Source organism: Purpureocillium lilacinum (genome assembly GCF_023168085.1).
Source record: "Purpureocillium lilacinum CBS 284.36 DNA, scaffold_4, whole genome shotgun sequence".
Taxonomy (NCBI): Eukaryota; Fungi; Ascomycota; class Sordariomycetes; order Hypocreales; family Ophiocordycipitaceae; genus Purpureocillium; species Purpureocillium lilacinum.
This window is the reverse complement of record NW_027072114.1, coordinates 2,773,444-2,789,496: the sequence shown is the minus strand read 5'-3', so window position 1 is coordinate 2,789,496 and position 16,053 is coordinate 2,773,444. Positions and strand designations below refer to the sequence as shown.

The 16,053-nt window shown below is 55.5% G+C and overlaps 5 protein-coding genes across 5 annotated transcripts; all 5 read left to right on the top strand.

Annotated features, from left to right (window-relative positions):
• Positions 1-202: 202 nt before the first annotated feature.
• On the top strand, positions 203-4,936 carry PLICBS_006019 (uncharacterized protein; the record flags this gene model as incomplete). Its single annotated transcript, XM_065600846.1, has 7 exons — positions 203-251; positions 308-594; positions 644-1,774; positions 1,828-2,278; positions 2,852-2,961; positions 3,751-3,935; positions 3,994-4,936. The coding sequence occupies 7 exons, from the start codon at positions 203-205 to the stop codon at positions 4,934-4,936; spliced, it is 3,156 nt and encodes a 1,051-aa protein (XP_065456918.1).
• Positions 4,937-6,274: 1,338 nt separating this feature from the next.
• Positions 6,275-8,139, top strand: PLICBS_006018 (uncharacterized protein; the record flags this gene model as incomplete). The annotated part of the gene is made up of 3 exons (XM_018319757.2): positions 6,275-7,310; positions 7,364-7,716; positions 7,777-8,139. 3 exons carry the CDS (start codon positions 6,275-6,277, stop codon positions 8,137-8,139), a joined length of 1,752 nt encoding a protein of 583 aa, XP_018182231.2.
• A 1,263-nt stretch (positions 8,140-9,402) lies between these two features.
• PLICBS_006017 (uncharacterized protein) lies at positions 9,403-10,996 on the top strand (the record flags this gene model as incomplete). The annotated part of the gene is made up of 2 exons (XM_065600845.1): positions 9,403-10,508; positions 10,561-10,996. 2 exons carry the CDS (start codon positions 9,403-9,405, stop codon positions 10,994-10,996), a joined length of 1,542 nt encoding a protein of 513 aa, XP_065456917.1.
• Positions 10,997-11,806: 810 nt separating this feature from the next.
• Positions 11,807-12,486, top strand: PLICBS_006016 (nuclear transport factor 2; the record flags this gene model as incomplete). The annotated part of the gene is made up of 6 exons (XM_018319756.1): positions 11,807-11,816; positions 11,872-11,889; positions 11,955-12,019; positions 12,077-12,148; positions 12,215-12,316; positions 12,376-12,486. The coding sequence occupies 6 exons, from the start codon at positions 11,807-11,809 to the stop codon at positions 12,484-12,486; spliced, it is 378 nt and encodes a 125-aa protein (XP_018182230.1).
• A 1,384-nt stretch (positions 12,487-13,870) lies between these two features.
• PLICBS_006015 (uncharacterized protein) lies at positions 13,871-15,797 on the top strand (the record flags this gene model as incomplete). The annotated part of the gene is made up of 5 exons (XM_018319755.1): positions 13,871-13,943; positions 14,005-14,034; positions 14,087-14,126; positions 14,202-14,422; positions 14,479-15,797. The coding sequence occupies 5 exons, from the start codon at positions 13,871-13,873 to the stop codon at positions 15,795-15,797; spliced, it is 1,683 nt and encodes a 560-aa protein (XP_018182229.1).
• Between the last annotated feature and the right edge of the window lie 256 nt (positions 15,798-16,053).

The window sequence follows — 16,053 nt, the reverse complement described above, 5'->3', positions numbered from 1 at the left end:
ATCTCGGAGCTCAGGTCATCCAAGAACCTCAGAACAGGCACGATGCCTGCAGCAACTGCTGATGCTCCGGCAGTCGCGCTGTCTTGTGGGGAGCCCCATCTCAGTTGAACTTCCCGCGTACCAGGTTTGGCTGACCATCATCGCAGTTGCCAATAATTTCTGGGGCAAAGAAGATGCGGGAGTTGGTCCTCTTCTGGATCGTATGCAAGGCGCAAAGCAGACCTGTGATGAGCTGAAGTCTTTCTATGGCGGTACGTTGGGATAACATGCGCACGCTGTATCCATGCTTACTGGTGGCGGTCTACAGCACGCGCTTCAATCGAGGACGAATACGCGCGAAAGCTTCTAAGCTTGTGTCGAAAATCACTTGGATCGCATGAGACGGGCTCGCTCAAGACTTCTTTGGACACTGTCCGCGGGGAGGTGGAGTCCATGGCCAAGCAGCACCAAAGCATCGCGGCACAGATGAAGACGGAGCTTGAGGAACCGCTGGCTGCGTTTTCTGGCGGCATGAAAGAACGGCGGAAGATTGTACAAAACTCCGTCGAAAAACTGCTGAAGACTAAGGTCCAACAAACCCAGCAGGTGAATAAGGTTTGTTCAGTGATTAGCTTCTGCCTACGTGAGACGTCCACTAATATAGTCCTACCTCCAGACTCGCGACAAGTTCGAGCAAGAGTGTCTCAAAATCAAGGGATACCTTGCGCAGGGCCACATGGTAATGGGCCAGGAGGAGCGTCGCAACAAGGCCAAGCTTGAGAAGACGCAGATTAGCCTCGCCACGGCGAATACGGAGTACGAGAATGCGGTGAAAGCGCTCGAGGACACCACGGCGCGATGGAATCGAGAATGGAAATCGGCCGCGGACAAATTCCAGGACCTCGAAGAGGAGCGACTCGACTTCACCAAGAGCAGCCTCTGGACGTTTGCAAACATCGCCTCCACGGTGTGCGTCAGTGACGATTCCTCCTGCGAGAAGATCCGTCTGTCGCTCGAGAAGATGGAAGTTGAGAAGGACATCGTCGGCTTCATCACGGAGCGGGGTACTGGGCAGGAGATACCCGACCCTCCAAAGTACATCAACTTCTGTCGTGGAGATGTTAACGACAGCCAGTCTGAAGTGTCGGAGGACGACAACTATTCGGTTGCTCAGTTTCCGCGCAGCATCAACCCGGCTTTCCGTTCCTCGTCACCTCAGCCTTCGACCTTTGAATCTCACCATGATCCCAATTCTGCGTTGGCCAACAACTTGGCACACAGGGAGTCAGGGCAATCAGCCAGCCGGGAAGCTACTGTCACTCCCCAAAAGGCTTCGACTCAGCAGCCGCTCAAAATGTCTATGGACGACCAGTACCCCGTCCAGCCGCCGCCGCCCGCAACGATGCAGTATGATGCTGGTCAGCATGGTCCGCTAGCCACTGTCCCGCACGATCCGTATCCAATGGACGGCATGACGATGCTTTGCCGTACTGGACCGCCCTCCGACCGAAGCTCCCAGCCGACTTCTGCCCGGCCTTCAAGCCGAGAGTCACACAGCGACTACTCGAACCCGACATCCTTCTCTAGCCATGAGCCTCCTAGCGGGAAAACATCGCCAATGAAGCAGGAACAAACACCGTCCTCGAGTCCGGAGAAGAGAGTGCTCAAGAAGAAAAGTGGCTTTTTCCAAAACCATAGTCCTTTCCGGCGAAAGAGTACCAAAGAGCCGCACCCACCTGCTCAGGCCGGCCGAAATTCGCGCTTTGGCGCTGGCCACCAAAGCAACCCTCAACTGGTATGTTCCAAGAATATCCTGTTGGAGCCAGAAGTCACTAAATATGCATGTAGGAACGCACGGCAAGCCCTGAGCCTATTGATGCGAATGCAAGCCTCGCACTTGGTGTTGGGCAGAATGTTCTCCCGGTTTCCACCGCAGATACTCAAAGGCGACCGGGAAGAGCGACGGCGACGGAAGTGGACGAGAATGACCCTATTGCTGTCGCGCTTGCGGAGCTCAAGGGAGTTAACTTGGGCAAGCAGTCTTCTGTCAGGATGTCTGCGGACCACTACCACGGGATAGCAACTCCTGCGCCCGGAACGGAGAGAGGATCACGCGCTATACCCGTCCCTGGGAGCCACGATGCGGTAGCCGCTAGTCGGGGCACACCTCCGCCTTCGTACCAGCAACCGGCGCCGGTGGCGCGACTGGGCGTGCCGCCGCCTGCAGTGACCTCGAAGGCGATGAAGGAAGCTTCGAAAAAGGTCGCAGACCAGACTCGAACCATTTTCGGAAATACCGGTAGGGCAGACGCAGGCAGCCGAGGTGCATCACCAAGCTCCCGCCCAGGCACTCGGGGTAACGACATGCCGCGAGCAGCTTCGCCGGCTCCCGCTCGCGGTGCGTCCCCCCAGCCATTCACGAATGACTCGCGGGGCTCTGGCTACCGGTCTGCTTCTCCCAATCCCTACAGTGGACATCACCGGCAGTCGTCCCAGGCCAGCATGTCCCAGGGCCGACCCGCTGACCACGGTTACTACGGCTCCGCCTCTCCAAGCGGCTCAGCTCGCGGGGCGTCTCCGTCGACGTACAGAGACTACCACCGACCGCAAAGTAGTTATGGAGGTGGCGGCGATATGGCAGTCCAGCTGGCACCCGGAGGTGACGACCCGTACGGGTCTCAGCGAAGCAGAGGATCTGCACGCTCCGATTCTCGTGCGATGGGGCTCTATGAGGGTGGCTCCTCTCGTCCGCGTAGTAAGAGTGTGGCAGATCCTGCGCGGCAGTACTCTCGAGATGGCCGACCGATACTGCACTTTGGTAGGATCCCTTTCATGGCTTGCTTTTTGCCTCGACATCGCTGACATCTAGCAGCACGTGCCCTCTACATGTACCAGGCCGCAATTCCTGAGGAGTTAGGCTTCGCCAAGGGAGATTACCTGGCTGTGTTCCGCCATCAGGACGATGGCTGGTGGGAGGCCGAAGTACACGGCGGTCATGGCCGTGTTGGGCTGGTCCCAAGCAACTACTTGCAACCGTGCTGATTCCGCGGAATGCATGGCTCTGACAGCTTTCCCTTTCCCTTTGTTGCAGGAACGCGATGGAAACGATGAGAACGATCTTGTACATGTCACGTTATTCTACAGACGCGCCGCCGTCTTCACTACCTTTCTGTTGTGTTGGTGTTGGTGTTGGACCATGAGAAGAATGTATCAAATGTCCGTCAATGTATCGAATGAACAAACTACCTTAATCAACAAGTCCGCAATGCCGGCCATGAAGATTTCTGTCGATGCCCGCCGCTTCAGTTAAATCCTCATCAGGTGCGCCTCGCAGAGCACCAGCCATGTACCGTGTACTCAATCAGCCGCGGACAGCCCACGGCAGCGCAAGTACTGAACACTTTGGAGCGGGCCCCACTACGCCTCCAGTCAGCTGTTTACCAGGAACGGTGCTAGGGGAACTATGGCATCACGCGTCATAGCCCAGCCGGTCCTTGTTCCTGAGATGCAACTTCCCTCTCACCGTCATCGCGTCACTGCTGCTGCCCCCGAACCTCCTTTGACGCTGAACGCCGTCGTTTTTGCGACGACTCAGTAGCGTGAGATGATCTCGACGGTTACAGCAAACGGGCATTACCGGCATTGACTCGCAACGGAACTGGCTAGCGCAGCGACAGCCTTCCCACGTCCAACGCGATAAATGGTGAGGCGCTTAGCAGCAGAAAGCGCGCATGGTTCCTTTCGGCTCGGGCTGACTTGTACGATTTATAGGATGCCATTGAGGAGACCGTTCGCGTGGTGACGTCCAAGCCCGTGCAGCGGGCTGTGGTCAATACCGCCCTGCTGGTGTCTGGCGCTGCTGCGCTGCTCTTGTTGGCGTCTCTCGCGACCGGAGTATTCTTTCAAACCTTTGTTCCCGATCGATTTGTAACGACACCCGTACACCTTCAATATGGGTAATTTGCGCGACGCCATGCCACGGAGTCCTGGATGAGCTGACGTACCTCGTTGCAGGACTGCTCGCAACCCCTACGGCATCGCATCCCTCGCCCGTCCATCTCTGCTTAAAGCCCAGCAAGAATACGACATCTCGGTTGCGCTATCGATGCCACGATCACCTGCCAACACCGAGCGCGGAAACTTCATGGTGTCATTGCATCTCCTTGCATCAGAAGCGAATGAGAGACTGGAGGTGGACTCTCGTACCTTTGCCGCTCAAGACACCAAGATCGGCGACCACACGGTCATCTTCACATCCAGGCGATCTGCCTTGTTCCCTTACGTTGATCCCATCGTGTCCATCGCGAACCGCATCGTGTTCATGCTCTATCATCTGCTTTTCCCAAGCTCACAAACATGCACAATGACTGTTAATCTTGCGGAGCGTCTTGCGTTCTCGAAAGACTCGGCAATCCCTGCCTCGGCATACCTGGAGGTCGAGGCGGGGCAAGACATTCAGATATACAGCACCACTCTGACTATGACGGCCCAGCTACGAGGACTTCGTTGGCTAATGTTCCACTACCGGCTGGCCACGTACATCGCTTTCACATTCCTGTTCTGGGTTTGCGAGGTCCTGTTTATGGCCCTTGCATGGACGACTTGGAGCGCCGTCACTACACCCAAGCTCACCGGCAAACCCCATCGTCATCCGGACGACGACCGCTACAGTGATGATGGCGATCCTGATCAATCATCTGACTACGCACACACGTTCCCTACCTACGGATCGCACCTGCCACTTAAACACGAACCAGCGGTCAAGGAGGAAAGTGCTGAAAGGCACACACCCCGGATGTCCGACATACCTATTGCAGGCGCAGAGGCAGACGATGAGGAGGACACCGATGACGGTGACAGCAGAGCAAGATACGATTCTGGTATAGGAACAAGTTACGATTCAGAGAGGCGTTCCGTTGTGCGCAGAAGATCGTCTCGGGGCAGGCTCGATGGATGAGCCTGCAAATATTGCGGACACTGGTCTTTCTGAGCTTGCTAGCTCCTCTACTTGCATGGCAACAGATACCCGAATTCTATTTCTTGGTTGTATGGTTAAGCTTCGTGCCGAGTGTCGTCTGGAGTCGACAGTTGCTATAGATTCCGCGTCGTATTGCTTCAAGATGATCGCCCTGGTGACGGTCACGGAAAATCGGTGACACGCGCTGAAGGAGGTTTGCCCCAATTCGACAGGAAAAATGTCTGGTAGCCTTTCAATCATGGTTTGTGTAGCCGCCTGGGCGTGCTCACGCGGAACTTTCATCCTACAACGCAGTCACGGTTGCTTTCATTTTCCTTGCAGCTAGATATGCTACTCTGATCCTCGTGGTGCACCGGCTCCATGACAGTAAATCGAAGCCTGCACACGGAACACGAGTATATAAAACGTTCCCATGAGGCACAACTTTTACTTTCCATGCCGTACCCGAATGTCTATCTTGGGTGGAAGGGGTGTTGGTGCTACTGTGATCGGACGCCAGGTGTGAGCTGGTACCTAGGCGCGCGTGGCAGATACTGTCTGAAGCTTCCGCTTGGCGTCCCTCACGGGCAGCGAATTGTGGACACAGCTTTGGGGACGAAACGGAATGGCTGGTGGCTCACAAGGTGCCCAAGGCGGACATGGACCCATGATAGCTCTCCACTCGTCAGCGCCGTAGCTTTGCCAGCTGCGCACAGTTCGACCCATGCTGCCACTGAGGTACGGCGGATCAATAGGTTGATCCGGCGGGACGTGGAACGGCCAGGAGGCTCCCCCCTCCCCAATCCCTCCACTCCCGCTCCGTTGAGACGCACCAGCTGCCTCGCTAACCCACGACCTAATTACCTTTCCATGATGCGGGACCTCCTGTGCACCGCGGTTCACAAACCACCGACAACCTACAACCGTCGTTAACGCGCCGCAGACCTGCCGTGTCACGGGCCCTTTTTTTTGGTTCGATATATTCCAACCAAGCCTTGGACATTTACGCAGACATCCCTTGCACGCCTGCACTGCATCCGATGCCCTTTTTTGCCAGCTGAGCTGAGTTGGCTTTGCTTGCTTCCACCGCGTCATTCAAACCTACATATTCGCTTACGGTACTCAACCGCTAAGCAACGCTCTCGACTCGACTTAAAGCAGCCTGCTCCTTGCCTGCTTGTTTGTGGCTAGGCCGGCTGCGCCGCCACTGCTTTTCTACATCCACGCCGACCGTCCTCCGCCACTACCCGATCCCAGAAACAAAGAAGCTTCTCCGTAGGTGGACACGTCGGCAACGCGTGCCGCTACCGCTTGTCCGGGAGCTCAGCCGTCGCCACGATGCCCTGCTTCAAGGGCATTGCGGTGAGCATCCATGCAAATGGTGCACCACTGCCCGAGTACGGCATTCAGAGGCAATCGAGGCTATCTCGCATCAGCAACTACATCCCTGTGCCCCAGCCGAGCCTCAGCGCCGACTCGAACAAGCCCGAGCCCGCCAAGTTTGCTATCTCTATTACTCTTCTAACGCCAGGCTTGCCGATCCCCTACTCCGCCCCGAAGCCAACCGACAACAACCCATATCCGAAGCCGCAGTTCGTTGGGAGCTTGAACCCCGGTTCGAATACCGAACGGGGAAAATTCTCGGGCATCGTCAATCCGTACATCCCCATGACAAACTCGGAAAACGAGACCATTGCCGCCTACATTTATTTCGACGGTCGAGCCAAAGAAGAGGTGGCGACTCTTCTCCGCCCTGGTGAGGAAACGTGGGTCAACAGCCGATGGGTTCAGGTTCCCGACTCTGAAGGCGGCGGTCTGGCTGAGCGCGAGTTCCTGTTTCGAGAAGTTGGCTTGGAGCGCTGGCTGAATGGTCTCGACCTCAAAGGCCACGACGCGGCGGAGAAGCTCGAGAAACGCCGACAAAAGTTTGAGAGACGCCAGCGACGACAGAATATGACTCTGGACGGTGGCCATGGAGCTGATACAGAGCAGGGCTCCAACGGTCGTCGCGATACACTACGTTACGGCGCTGACGATGCGTCGCCCATCGAGGCCGTGTTTGACTCAGACTCGTGGTCCGATGACGACGACGAGCCTCCTGAGGCCACGGGGCAGATTAAAGTCGCCATGTTCCGAGTTCTGGCATCCGGGGAGATCAAGAAGGGAGAGTATTCTCCACAATTTGATGCCCACGACGGTGATGAAGAGGCTTCGAGCGGCGGAGACAATGGCATCAATGCCGATGTGGAGCACACCACCAGCTTCGCCAAACCCAAAACACTCGATCCGAAGACTATCAGCACTCAGACGGTAACGGGTATTGACGGCCCGGACAAGCCGTATGCCGTGTTTACGTTCTTCTATCGCGGCGAGAGTACGTCTTCGGCCCTCCTCCGCTCAGAAATAGTACGCTAACCTGGTGAGCAGAACAACTTCAGAAAATTGGCGTCATGCAGTCGAGTAAGCAAGCACATACCACGCCCGGATCTGCCAAAAGGCGCTCTGGACAGCTAGACTTTTCCACCCTCGGGCCGCTCAAGGCGGGTGGCACCGTTGGTTTCACCGCTTTCCGTGACCAGGATGCCGAGACTGTGCGACGTAAGAAGGCTCGAAAGAAGAGCAACGGCAACATCGCCGATGACAGTGACGACGACGATGACGACGAGGGTGAGATCGTTGGAAAGATGGAGGACATTGACGATCAGGACGAGAATGGCAAGCCGGTCGTGGACGATACGAAATTCGGCGGCGAATTAGCCGATGGCGTCAACCGCATTCGGGTAGGTGATTCCATCAGCTGCGAGACGACTGTGCACACGGCAGCTAACCACTGTGTGTAGCTCAAGCGCGCGCATTCAACGGAGCCGGACAGCCGTTCGACCCCAGAGACCTCCCAGAGAGCCACAGCAGAAGATTCGCCCGCGCCTCAGGGCGTGCCCACAGGCCAACCCACGCCGAGCAGTTACAGTGGTCAGGATGTTCCGCCGGAGGCTATCGTTGGGAGCCCACTGAAGAAAGCTCGACCCAGTATCGACCAGAGTAGCGCCGTCGACAAAACTTCAACGCAGAGTCTCAGTGCGGCTCTGAATACGGCCGTTTCAGGTGCGTCGACGGGCTCGACGAGTTCGACACCAGCTCCGGCAGGTGTGGTGAAGGCCGCACCATTAGGGAAGACGAAGGTCGACGAAGAGGAAGAACTATAGAGCGCGGTCCTGGTTCCGTTGCTCACTCGTCGGGCGAATCTATTGTGGCGTAACGATGGGATGAGTATATGGCGAGCGAGTGAATTCCGGAGTCTCTACAGCCCCGTCGAGCTCGGCCGCCACCAGAGTATTATCTGTCCTCGGTGGTCTTCGTGCGAGATGAAGAAGGAGTCAAGGACTGGCCAAAACATTGACCGTCACTTACCTCGTCATGCTTGCACATTGACGAGAAGCGATTAAGGAAGGAGCGAAGGCTAATTGTCCTGGAATTGACTCGGGATAAGCCGTGAAGAATTGCAATGAAGGAGGTTGCGGAGTTTGGTGACAGGACAAATAGATGACGGTTTCAGTTGACCCCTCGCTGCCTCTTTCATCATTTGGTGCACAACTTCTTTCATGATACGAGCCTCACACACGAGTTAAAGTGCTCCTAACAGACCATCGTCCTTCGCTACTGGCCTACTACACTTGTTTCTGTTTCAACGACGTCTACGTCGTACATAAATCGTTGTTTGTTGAAGAGGCTGAGCGGTGCATCACTACTGAAATCACATAAGACTCACATGGAGGGCAATGCGGCGTAAACGATTCCACCAAGGAGATCTGCCAGTTAAATGAGAGCGTTCACCAAAAGGGCACTCGGCTGACACTGTGCCTCCCGAAAACGCTCACCTCGCGGCTCTCACAGACCATCAGCCCAACTCAGAATTAGAAACATGCATCGGGTACCTGAGCCTGAGGTCCGTCACGGCTGTGAACTTGTGATGCATTACAGGGGTGCCTCGGGTGCAAGTTCCAGTCGTGAATGCACCAAAGACCTTGAAGAGCTCTCCAATTGGATAGCAACACGGAGGGCATTAGCGTCACTTGCCTGGCGCTTATGTCGCTGCATCTCCAACCAGCTTCCCCTCGAACAACCCAGCACCCCCTTGCTGCCTCTGTCGGCGACTGCTCATGCTGCCACCTTCCAACTCCGCGTCATTCATTTGCCTTACGCAATTCGTGCAATCAACGCTAGTCTCTACCCAGTTCACTTCGCGAAACACGGAGGTGACACTGGGCTCTGGGCGAAGCGCCAGGGCGTCGCAACGATGCTGCTGTTCACAGAAACATTAAAGACGCTGTCGGGACCGTTTTTAAGACCATCTCGAATTCGGCTCAGTTGCTCAGTCTCGCCAACTGTCCTCCTCTTATTGCGCCATCAAGTGACAGACCACTGTACAGCCTAGACTGCTAGCTATCATGGCTACCGAATCGCCCCAAATGAGTCCTAGCCCGCTTACGAACGACTTCAACCGGTTCGTGACGGAAACCCTGGCACGATGGAAGGTCCCTGGCATGTCACTTGCTGTCGTCGATGGTGAGAGTATTTATAGCCAGGGCTACGGACATGCATCGCTCCCTGATGTGAAGGCAACTCCGGAGACCCTTTGGTATGGAGCATCCACAACCAAAGCTCAGATTGCTGCCACTCTCGCCAAGCTCATCGCCTCCAAGAAGTATCCTGAGCTTGCAGATGGCTGGGCCACGCCAATTTCGTCTATCCTACGAGAAGATTTCGTACTCGAGGATGAATGGGCCACTTCACACGTCACGCTTGAGGACGCAGTGTGTCATCGCTCAGGGCTTCCCCGGCACGATTCGGCTTGTGCACGTACCATTGACGGCAAAGAGCTCACACCTGTCGATCTTGTTCGGAACATGAGAAACCTAACGCTAACGGCAGAGCCGCGCGTCAAGTTCCAGTACTGCAATCTGATGTACACCACTCTGGGCCACGTCATTGAGACCGTCACTGGCAAAACGCTCGGCCAGGCTTTGCGGGACGAGATATGGGGTCCGCTCGGCATGAACTCGACGTACTTCTACCTCCACGAAGCGCAAGCGGCACCAGCGCATTTTGCGTCCGGTTACTACTGGGATAAGAAAGCAGAAACGTTCAAGGAAGCTGGCTTCATGGGAACAACGGAGCTTGCTGGCGCTGGAGCGGTCATTTCAACGGTTCAGGACTACGGTAGATGGCTCAAGTGTTTGCTGCACGAGAACGAGCCATTCTCCAAGGACGTCCACAATGACATCAAGAAACCACGAATGCTCATAACTACAGAGCCTACTCGAGGTGCCGACATTGTTCACTACGGACTTGGCTGGGCACGTAAAGTGTATCGTGGCCATGTTGTCTACTCACACAGCGGAGGCATGCATGCCTATGGCGCCCAGACGTATTGGGTCCCGGAGGCCAATTTTGGTGCAGTCGCATTTGCCAACACGTCCTGGTCAAGCAATGCAGTAGAGGACATCATCATTTATCGGCTAATCGAAGACAAACTGGGCATTGCCGAAAGCGAGAGGTTCGACTTTGACGGAGAGTATGTGGCAACAGACCTCCTTAAGAACGGAATGCTGACTTGCTTCCCTCAGCTGGGCGGACAAAATCGAGCAGTTGGCTGCAGAAATGCCACTGGACGAAGCGCAAAAGACGATTTTCCCAGACAAACCAGAGAGGCCTTTGCCCCCCACTTTCGATATTGGGGAACTCGTGGGAACATACGCAGATCCTGGTTACGGTCAGATGACTCTGTCCGAGCAGCCTCACCCCAATAAAACAGGTGAGACTATTCTTGTGGCGGACCGCAGTAATATGACATGGCAGTATCACTTGAGACTGTATCACGTTTCGGGAGACTACTGGCTTGTGCACCTCACTACGCCGCCCAACCCTACGTTCTTAAACGAATATCAACAGGGCGAGTTCAGAAGAGGCATCGATGGCAAGGTCTCAGCCTTGGAGATCAACTGGATGAGTCGCGTTGAGGGCACAATCGAGGGCAAGTGCGTCTTCAGAAAGACTTCGTGACACGAGCGTATGACTCGGCAAGCGTGTGACTGCGGCAAGCGTCTGGTGTGAAACTAAGAAACTGATGGCCTTGTTAGCTGCTGAGCACAAAGACATCCGTGAAATAGACAATTGATTTGGCAGTCGCAATAATCAGACTGTTGAGCTTGATAATTTGAACATTCAACATGGGGGTTCAGTTGGCCGTTCTTAAGAAGTTTGTGTCATCATGCAAAGGGATGCGCGGAGGACGGCGATTGCCAGCTTACCTGATGTTGAGATCGGAGTATGAGCGGAGAATTAGGGCAATAGCCAAGCATGCTCTAGTAGCGACAGGAGCGACGACGTTATGTCGCCAACCCATCACTTGATGGTCCAATTGCTCCTGTATCAAACAGTGATGCTTGAGTTGTGTCTAGGAGCAGATGCAAATTCGGCCGAGCCTCAGCAAATTTAACACAAGCTTGTTGTGGAGCTTTTCGATAAGTGCATATGCCTTGTTAGGCGGGTAGGTCGAAGCTCGTCCGCCCTGACATGTCAGTGCCAAGAGCCACGTCGCACTGTAAAGAGCTGCGGTTCAGGTGGATCTGTGCCTGGACGACAACACGTCACCGCTGTGCGACACAAAGCAAATGAGAATCTGCACTGTGCTGCCCCTCAACCCCACCACCATCTTCGGTCCCAGGCTGCCCTCGCGGCTGTGTCTTCACACTCCTTGGGCACACTTTGCGACGAACCCAACGCGAAGCTTCCAAGCTCCTGGCACTATTTTCGCCCGTCGTTTTCTCAGTATTCTCAGCGCTCGGTCTCACCGACCTCAACTCCGTCACAATGGCCGGCAGTAAGTGTGCAGCTCTGCTGATGTTCAGGCAGAAATGCTAACCGCGCACGGCCAGACTTTGAGGACGTTGCGAGTACGCGCCATCATCCCGTAACCGCGCATGACGGACGAGCCCCTAACGATCTCAACCGCGAATAGAGCAGTTCATCGAGTTCTACTACAACACCTTCGATACCGATCGCAAGGCCCTGTCCGGCCTTTACGTGCGTTACTCGATCGGCCACGACTAAGCTTCTCTCGTCGTACTGACTCGTCAACAGCGCGAGCAGTCTATGCTCACGTTCGAATCAGCCTCGGTCCTCGGTGTCAACTCCATCGTTGAGAAGCTTGCGGTACAATATGCCCTCACCGACGCCGATTAACTCGGCCCAGAGGACTAACAAAGTGCACTTAAATAGTCCCTCCCCTTCGAGAAGGTCAAGCACCAGGTCTCCACTCTCGATGCCCAGCCCGGCATGTCGGATGGCGGGATTGTCATCCTTGTGACTGGGCAGCTTCTGGTATGCGAACGAGCAACAGGTTGAGCAACATGAACCGGGACTGACACAAGTCGATGCAGGTCGATGAGGAGCAGCGCCCGATGAACTACACGCAAGCGTTCCAGCTTGCTCGCGACGGCAGTGGCCAGTACTTCGTCTTCAACGACATCTTCAAGCTAGTCTATGGTTAGACTCACACAACGGGGCTGGCCGCAGGGGCTTGTGCCTTGTTTGGCCTGGTATACTGCTCAGGAACTGCGCAGAGGGAAATGGCAACGATGATATGACCGCTCTAGATGCACAGATGTGTAGCGAAATAGGAAGGAACTGAAGCATATCTCTCGCGCGCTTTGCAGGCTGCAGCCACATAGACGGGCTACGGAGGCAAGTTCAGGCATAATCAACCACTCTGCAAGGATGCCCTGGGTATTTGAAGCTGGCAAACCCACGTGAAATGCGCCTAGATTTGGATTGCTGTCGCACCCGTCAAGGGAACAGACGCACATCGTGGAGGCTATTGCCTCTGCAATGAAACGAAATCCGTACCTTTACTTCGCGAAGCCTCGACGCCTGACATGCACTCCTTCGAACCCGATCTATCCTTTGCTCGTAACTTGGAACCCTACGCGCAGAGGCTGGGCTGCTGGGTCGCGGAGACATTTGCCGCTTGTCATTGGGTTCAGAGTGCCAGCTGGCCTGACCTGTGGCGCCTTGTTCAAGTTGGCAGATGCCCGACGCTGGCTCTCATTCCGGCCTGTGCTATTGCAAAGCATCGATACCCAAGGTAGTCCAGGATGCTTCCAATGCCTTGTCAGCGAAGGGCATGCATTTGCTTGCGAGCGAGTAGACAATCGACCGAGGGACGTGCCAGGTTAACAAGGAAACTACGGCATCTCTTCCTAGGTAGCGCCTGCTGGAGACAGTACATGGCGTGGAGAGGACGCGGCGAGTTCTGACCCGTCACTGACGGAGGCATTCCCGAAAGATGTCCCTGGTGCCCAAGAAAGCCCCAGAGGCCCTCTCTGCTCTATTGATACCAGATACTGGTCAAGGCAAACCCCAGGTAGGTATGTGGTAATTCTGAACGCGAGTATCGTTTACGAGCCGTGCATTGTTATCCTTGAAGCACCACGTCAACAAATTTGTCGCATGACGAGCTGTCACAGCCGGTCAGTGTCTAGGGTTGCCCCCAAAAAGTAAGTACCTTCCCACGTGAAGCAACCCTGCGAGGCTTCGCCCCGATGAGGACAAAAATGTGGGGAAGGTGGCTAATGAATCACGTAGCACCGCATACGTAATCAATCGTGGTCTTGCCTCGTCTGTCGTCAACCTTGGTCTGCTCACTCCCAACTGGAATCGTACAATACCCTCAGGTTAATCGCCAATTACCGACGCCGTGCTCCCCACGATTTCCAGCATTGTTGTCGCCGGAGTGCATTTTCGCCAACTGCGTTGCCTTGGCGCACCAACAAGCCGCAGCCCGGCCTCCCCCGCCACCGCTTTCGCGATCGCCTTTGACCACTCTCCCAACTCACGACCCAGCCCCTCTCCGCTTCGGCACCCAAGTCGCCCACCATGTCGAAGGTAATGCGAAGCGTCAAAAATGTTACCAAGGGGTACTCAGCGGTGCAGGTGAAGGTTCGGGAAGGTAAGTCAACGCTGGCTCGGATGCCGCGATGCACGCTGACCACAGTCGCTTCGGCCTCCAGCCACCAGCAACGATAACTGGGGTCCCACGGGTATGTACTGTCATGAACTGAATGCGTTGCGCTCGGCTGACAATGTGGAAAGGGAGCCAGATGGCCGAGATTGCAGCTGCCACATTTAACACGTACGTTGCAACTGCGCAACTTGACAGCCGTCGTGGCGACGACGGCGACCATGACCTCAGCGCTGACCGGAACAGATCCACGGAACTGTGGGATCTTCTTGAAGTAATCGACAAACGTTTGAACGACAAGGGCAAGAACTGGCGTCACGTCCTCAAGTCCCTCAAAGTTCTGGACTATTGTCTCCACGAGGGATCCGAGCTTGTGGTTACTTGGGCGCGCCAGAACATATACCTCATCAAGACGCTCCGCGAGTTCCAGTACATCGAGGAGGACGGTCGCGACGTTGGCCAGAACGGTACCCTCATCTCCATCTGCGCAGTGATGACGACACTTGCTCATACCCTTTCGCAGTTCGAGTCGCAGCCAAGGAACTCACCTCATTGATTCTCGACGAGGAACGCCTGCGGGCTGAGCGGGGTGATCGGAAGTCTTGGAAGTCTCGTGTGACGGGATTAGACGAGTTCGGGCCACAGTCTTCGGAACCTTCCCAGCCGCGACAGCGAAACCGCGAGAGGCGACCGGCGAACGACGAAGAGGACGCCGAGTACCGTCTGGCACTCGAGGCTAGCAAGTTCCAGGAGGAGGAGGACAGAAGAAAGAGAGAGGGTCGACACAGCAACGAGGATGACGACGATGATTTGGCCAAGGCCATCAAACTGAGCAAGGAAGAGGAAGAACGACGACGTCGAGAGCTCGAGGAGAGTAACGCAAACTCGCTGTTCGACGACGAGCCCGCACAAAGCGCTACTCAAGCGCAGTATACAGGCTTCAACCAGGGGTACCAGCAAGGCAACCCTGTCGACTTTTTCGCCAACCCCATCGACCAAAGCCAGATGCAAACGCAGCCTACGGGCTATATGCCGAATGCGTACACCGGCTTCCAGCAGAACCAACCGACCGGATTCCAACCCAATTACAACAACGCCTTTGGTATGCAGCCAGGCATAGGCGTGGACCCTTACGGACAACAACAGCAAAATTTGGGGGCATTCCAGCCTCAACCGACAGGATTTAATCCTTATGCCCAGCAACAGCAAGCACAGGCACAGCAATCACAACTCCAGTCACCCTCACCTTCCGAGCCTACCCTCCACCCAGGTAGCAATAACCCCTGGGCGACAAAGAGCCAGCCGCAGTCTCTTGCCCCAACACCGACCGGATCCAACAACCCTTTTGCACAGTTCAACCGTCCGCAGTCGGCCCGGCCCGCGACATCGTCGCTCAGTCCTCTGCCGGAGCAGAAGTCACTGTCAACGTTCAACCAACCGCAACAGCCGCTCCTCCAGCAGCAGCAGCAGCCGTCGTTTAATAACCCGCAGCCGTCGTTCAACAACCCGCAGAAGAACATGAACGAATACGAAACGAAGCTCAACTCCCTGCTTGCAACTGGAGACGGCATGGACACATACGGTAACACTGGCGACCTGCGAATTCCGGCTCAACACACGGCACCTGGTACGTTTGCCAATAGTGCTGGCTCCGGCGTCCAGAGGCTCAACGCGGACGCCACGGGAACCAACCCGTTCATGCGTCAGCAGTTTACTGGCATGCCGAGCATAAGTTACGGTAACCAGGCGACAGGGCCCGCGGGCCTCAACGGGAACGGTAACCCGTTTGGAGCTCAGCGGCCGCAGCAGCAGACGCAGAATCAAGACCTGATTCAGTTTTGAAAGGCAAAGGCATGAAGACAGTCTCTAAAGCTATTCCCTCTTCGACCGTTCACAAAGTTTGGTTTCGTCAGCCTGAGCTCCCTTTCGGCTTTTGTTTCTCAAGTTCGACTATCTGATGGGACCAAGATTGCTGGTTGTCCCGTCTGACCTGCGCATTTTCTTTGTCGTTTGAAGTCAATTTCAGGGAGCGGCGGGCCGGTGGACACGCTGTATCGTACGGCAGGTTTGATTTTCTCGCATACGTGCGGGTTACGCG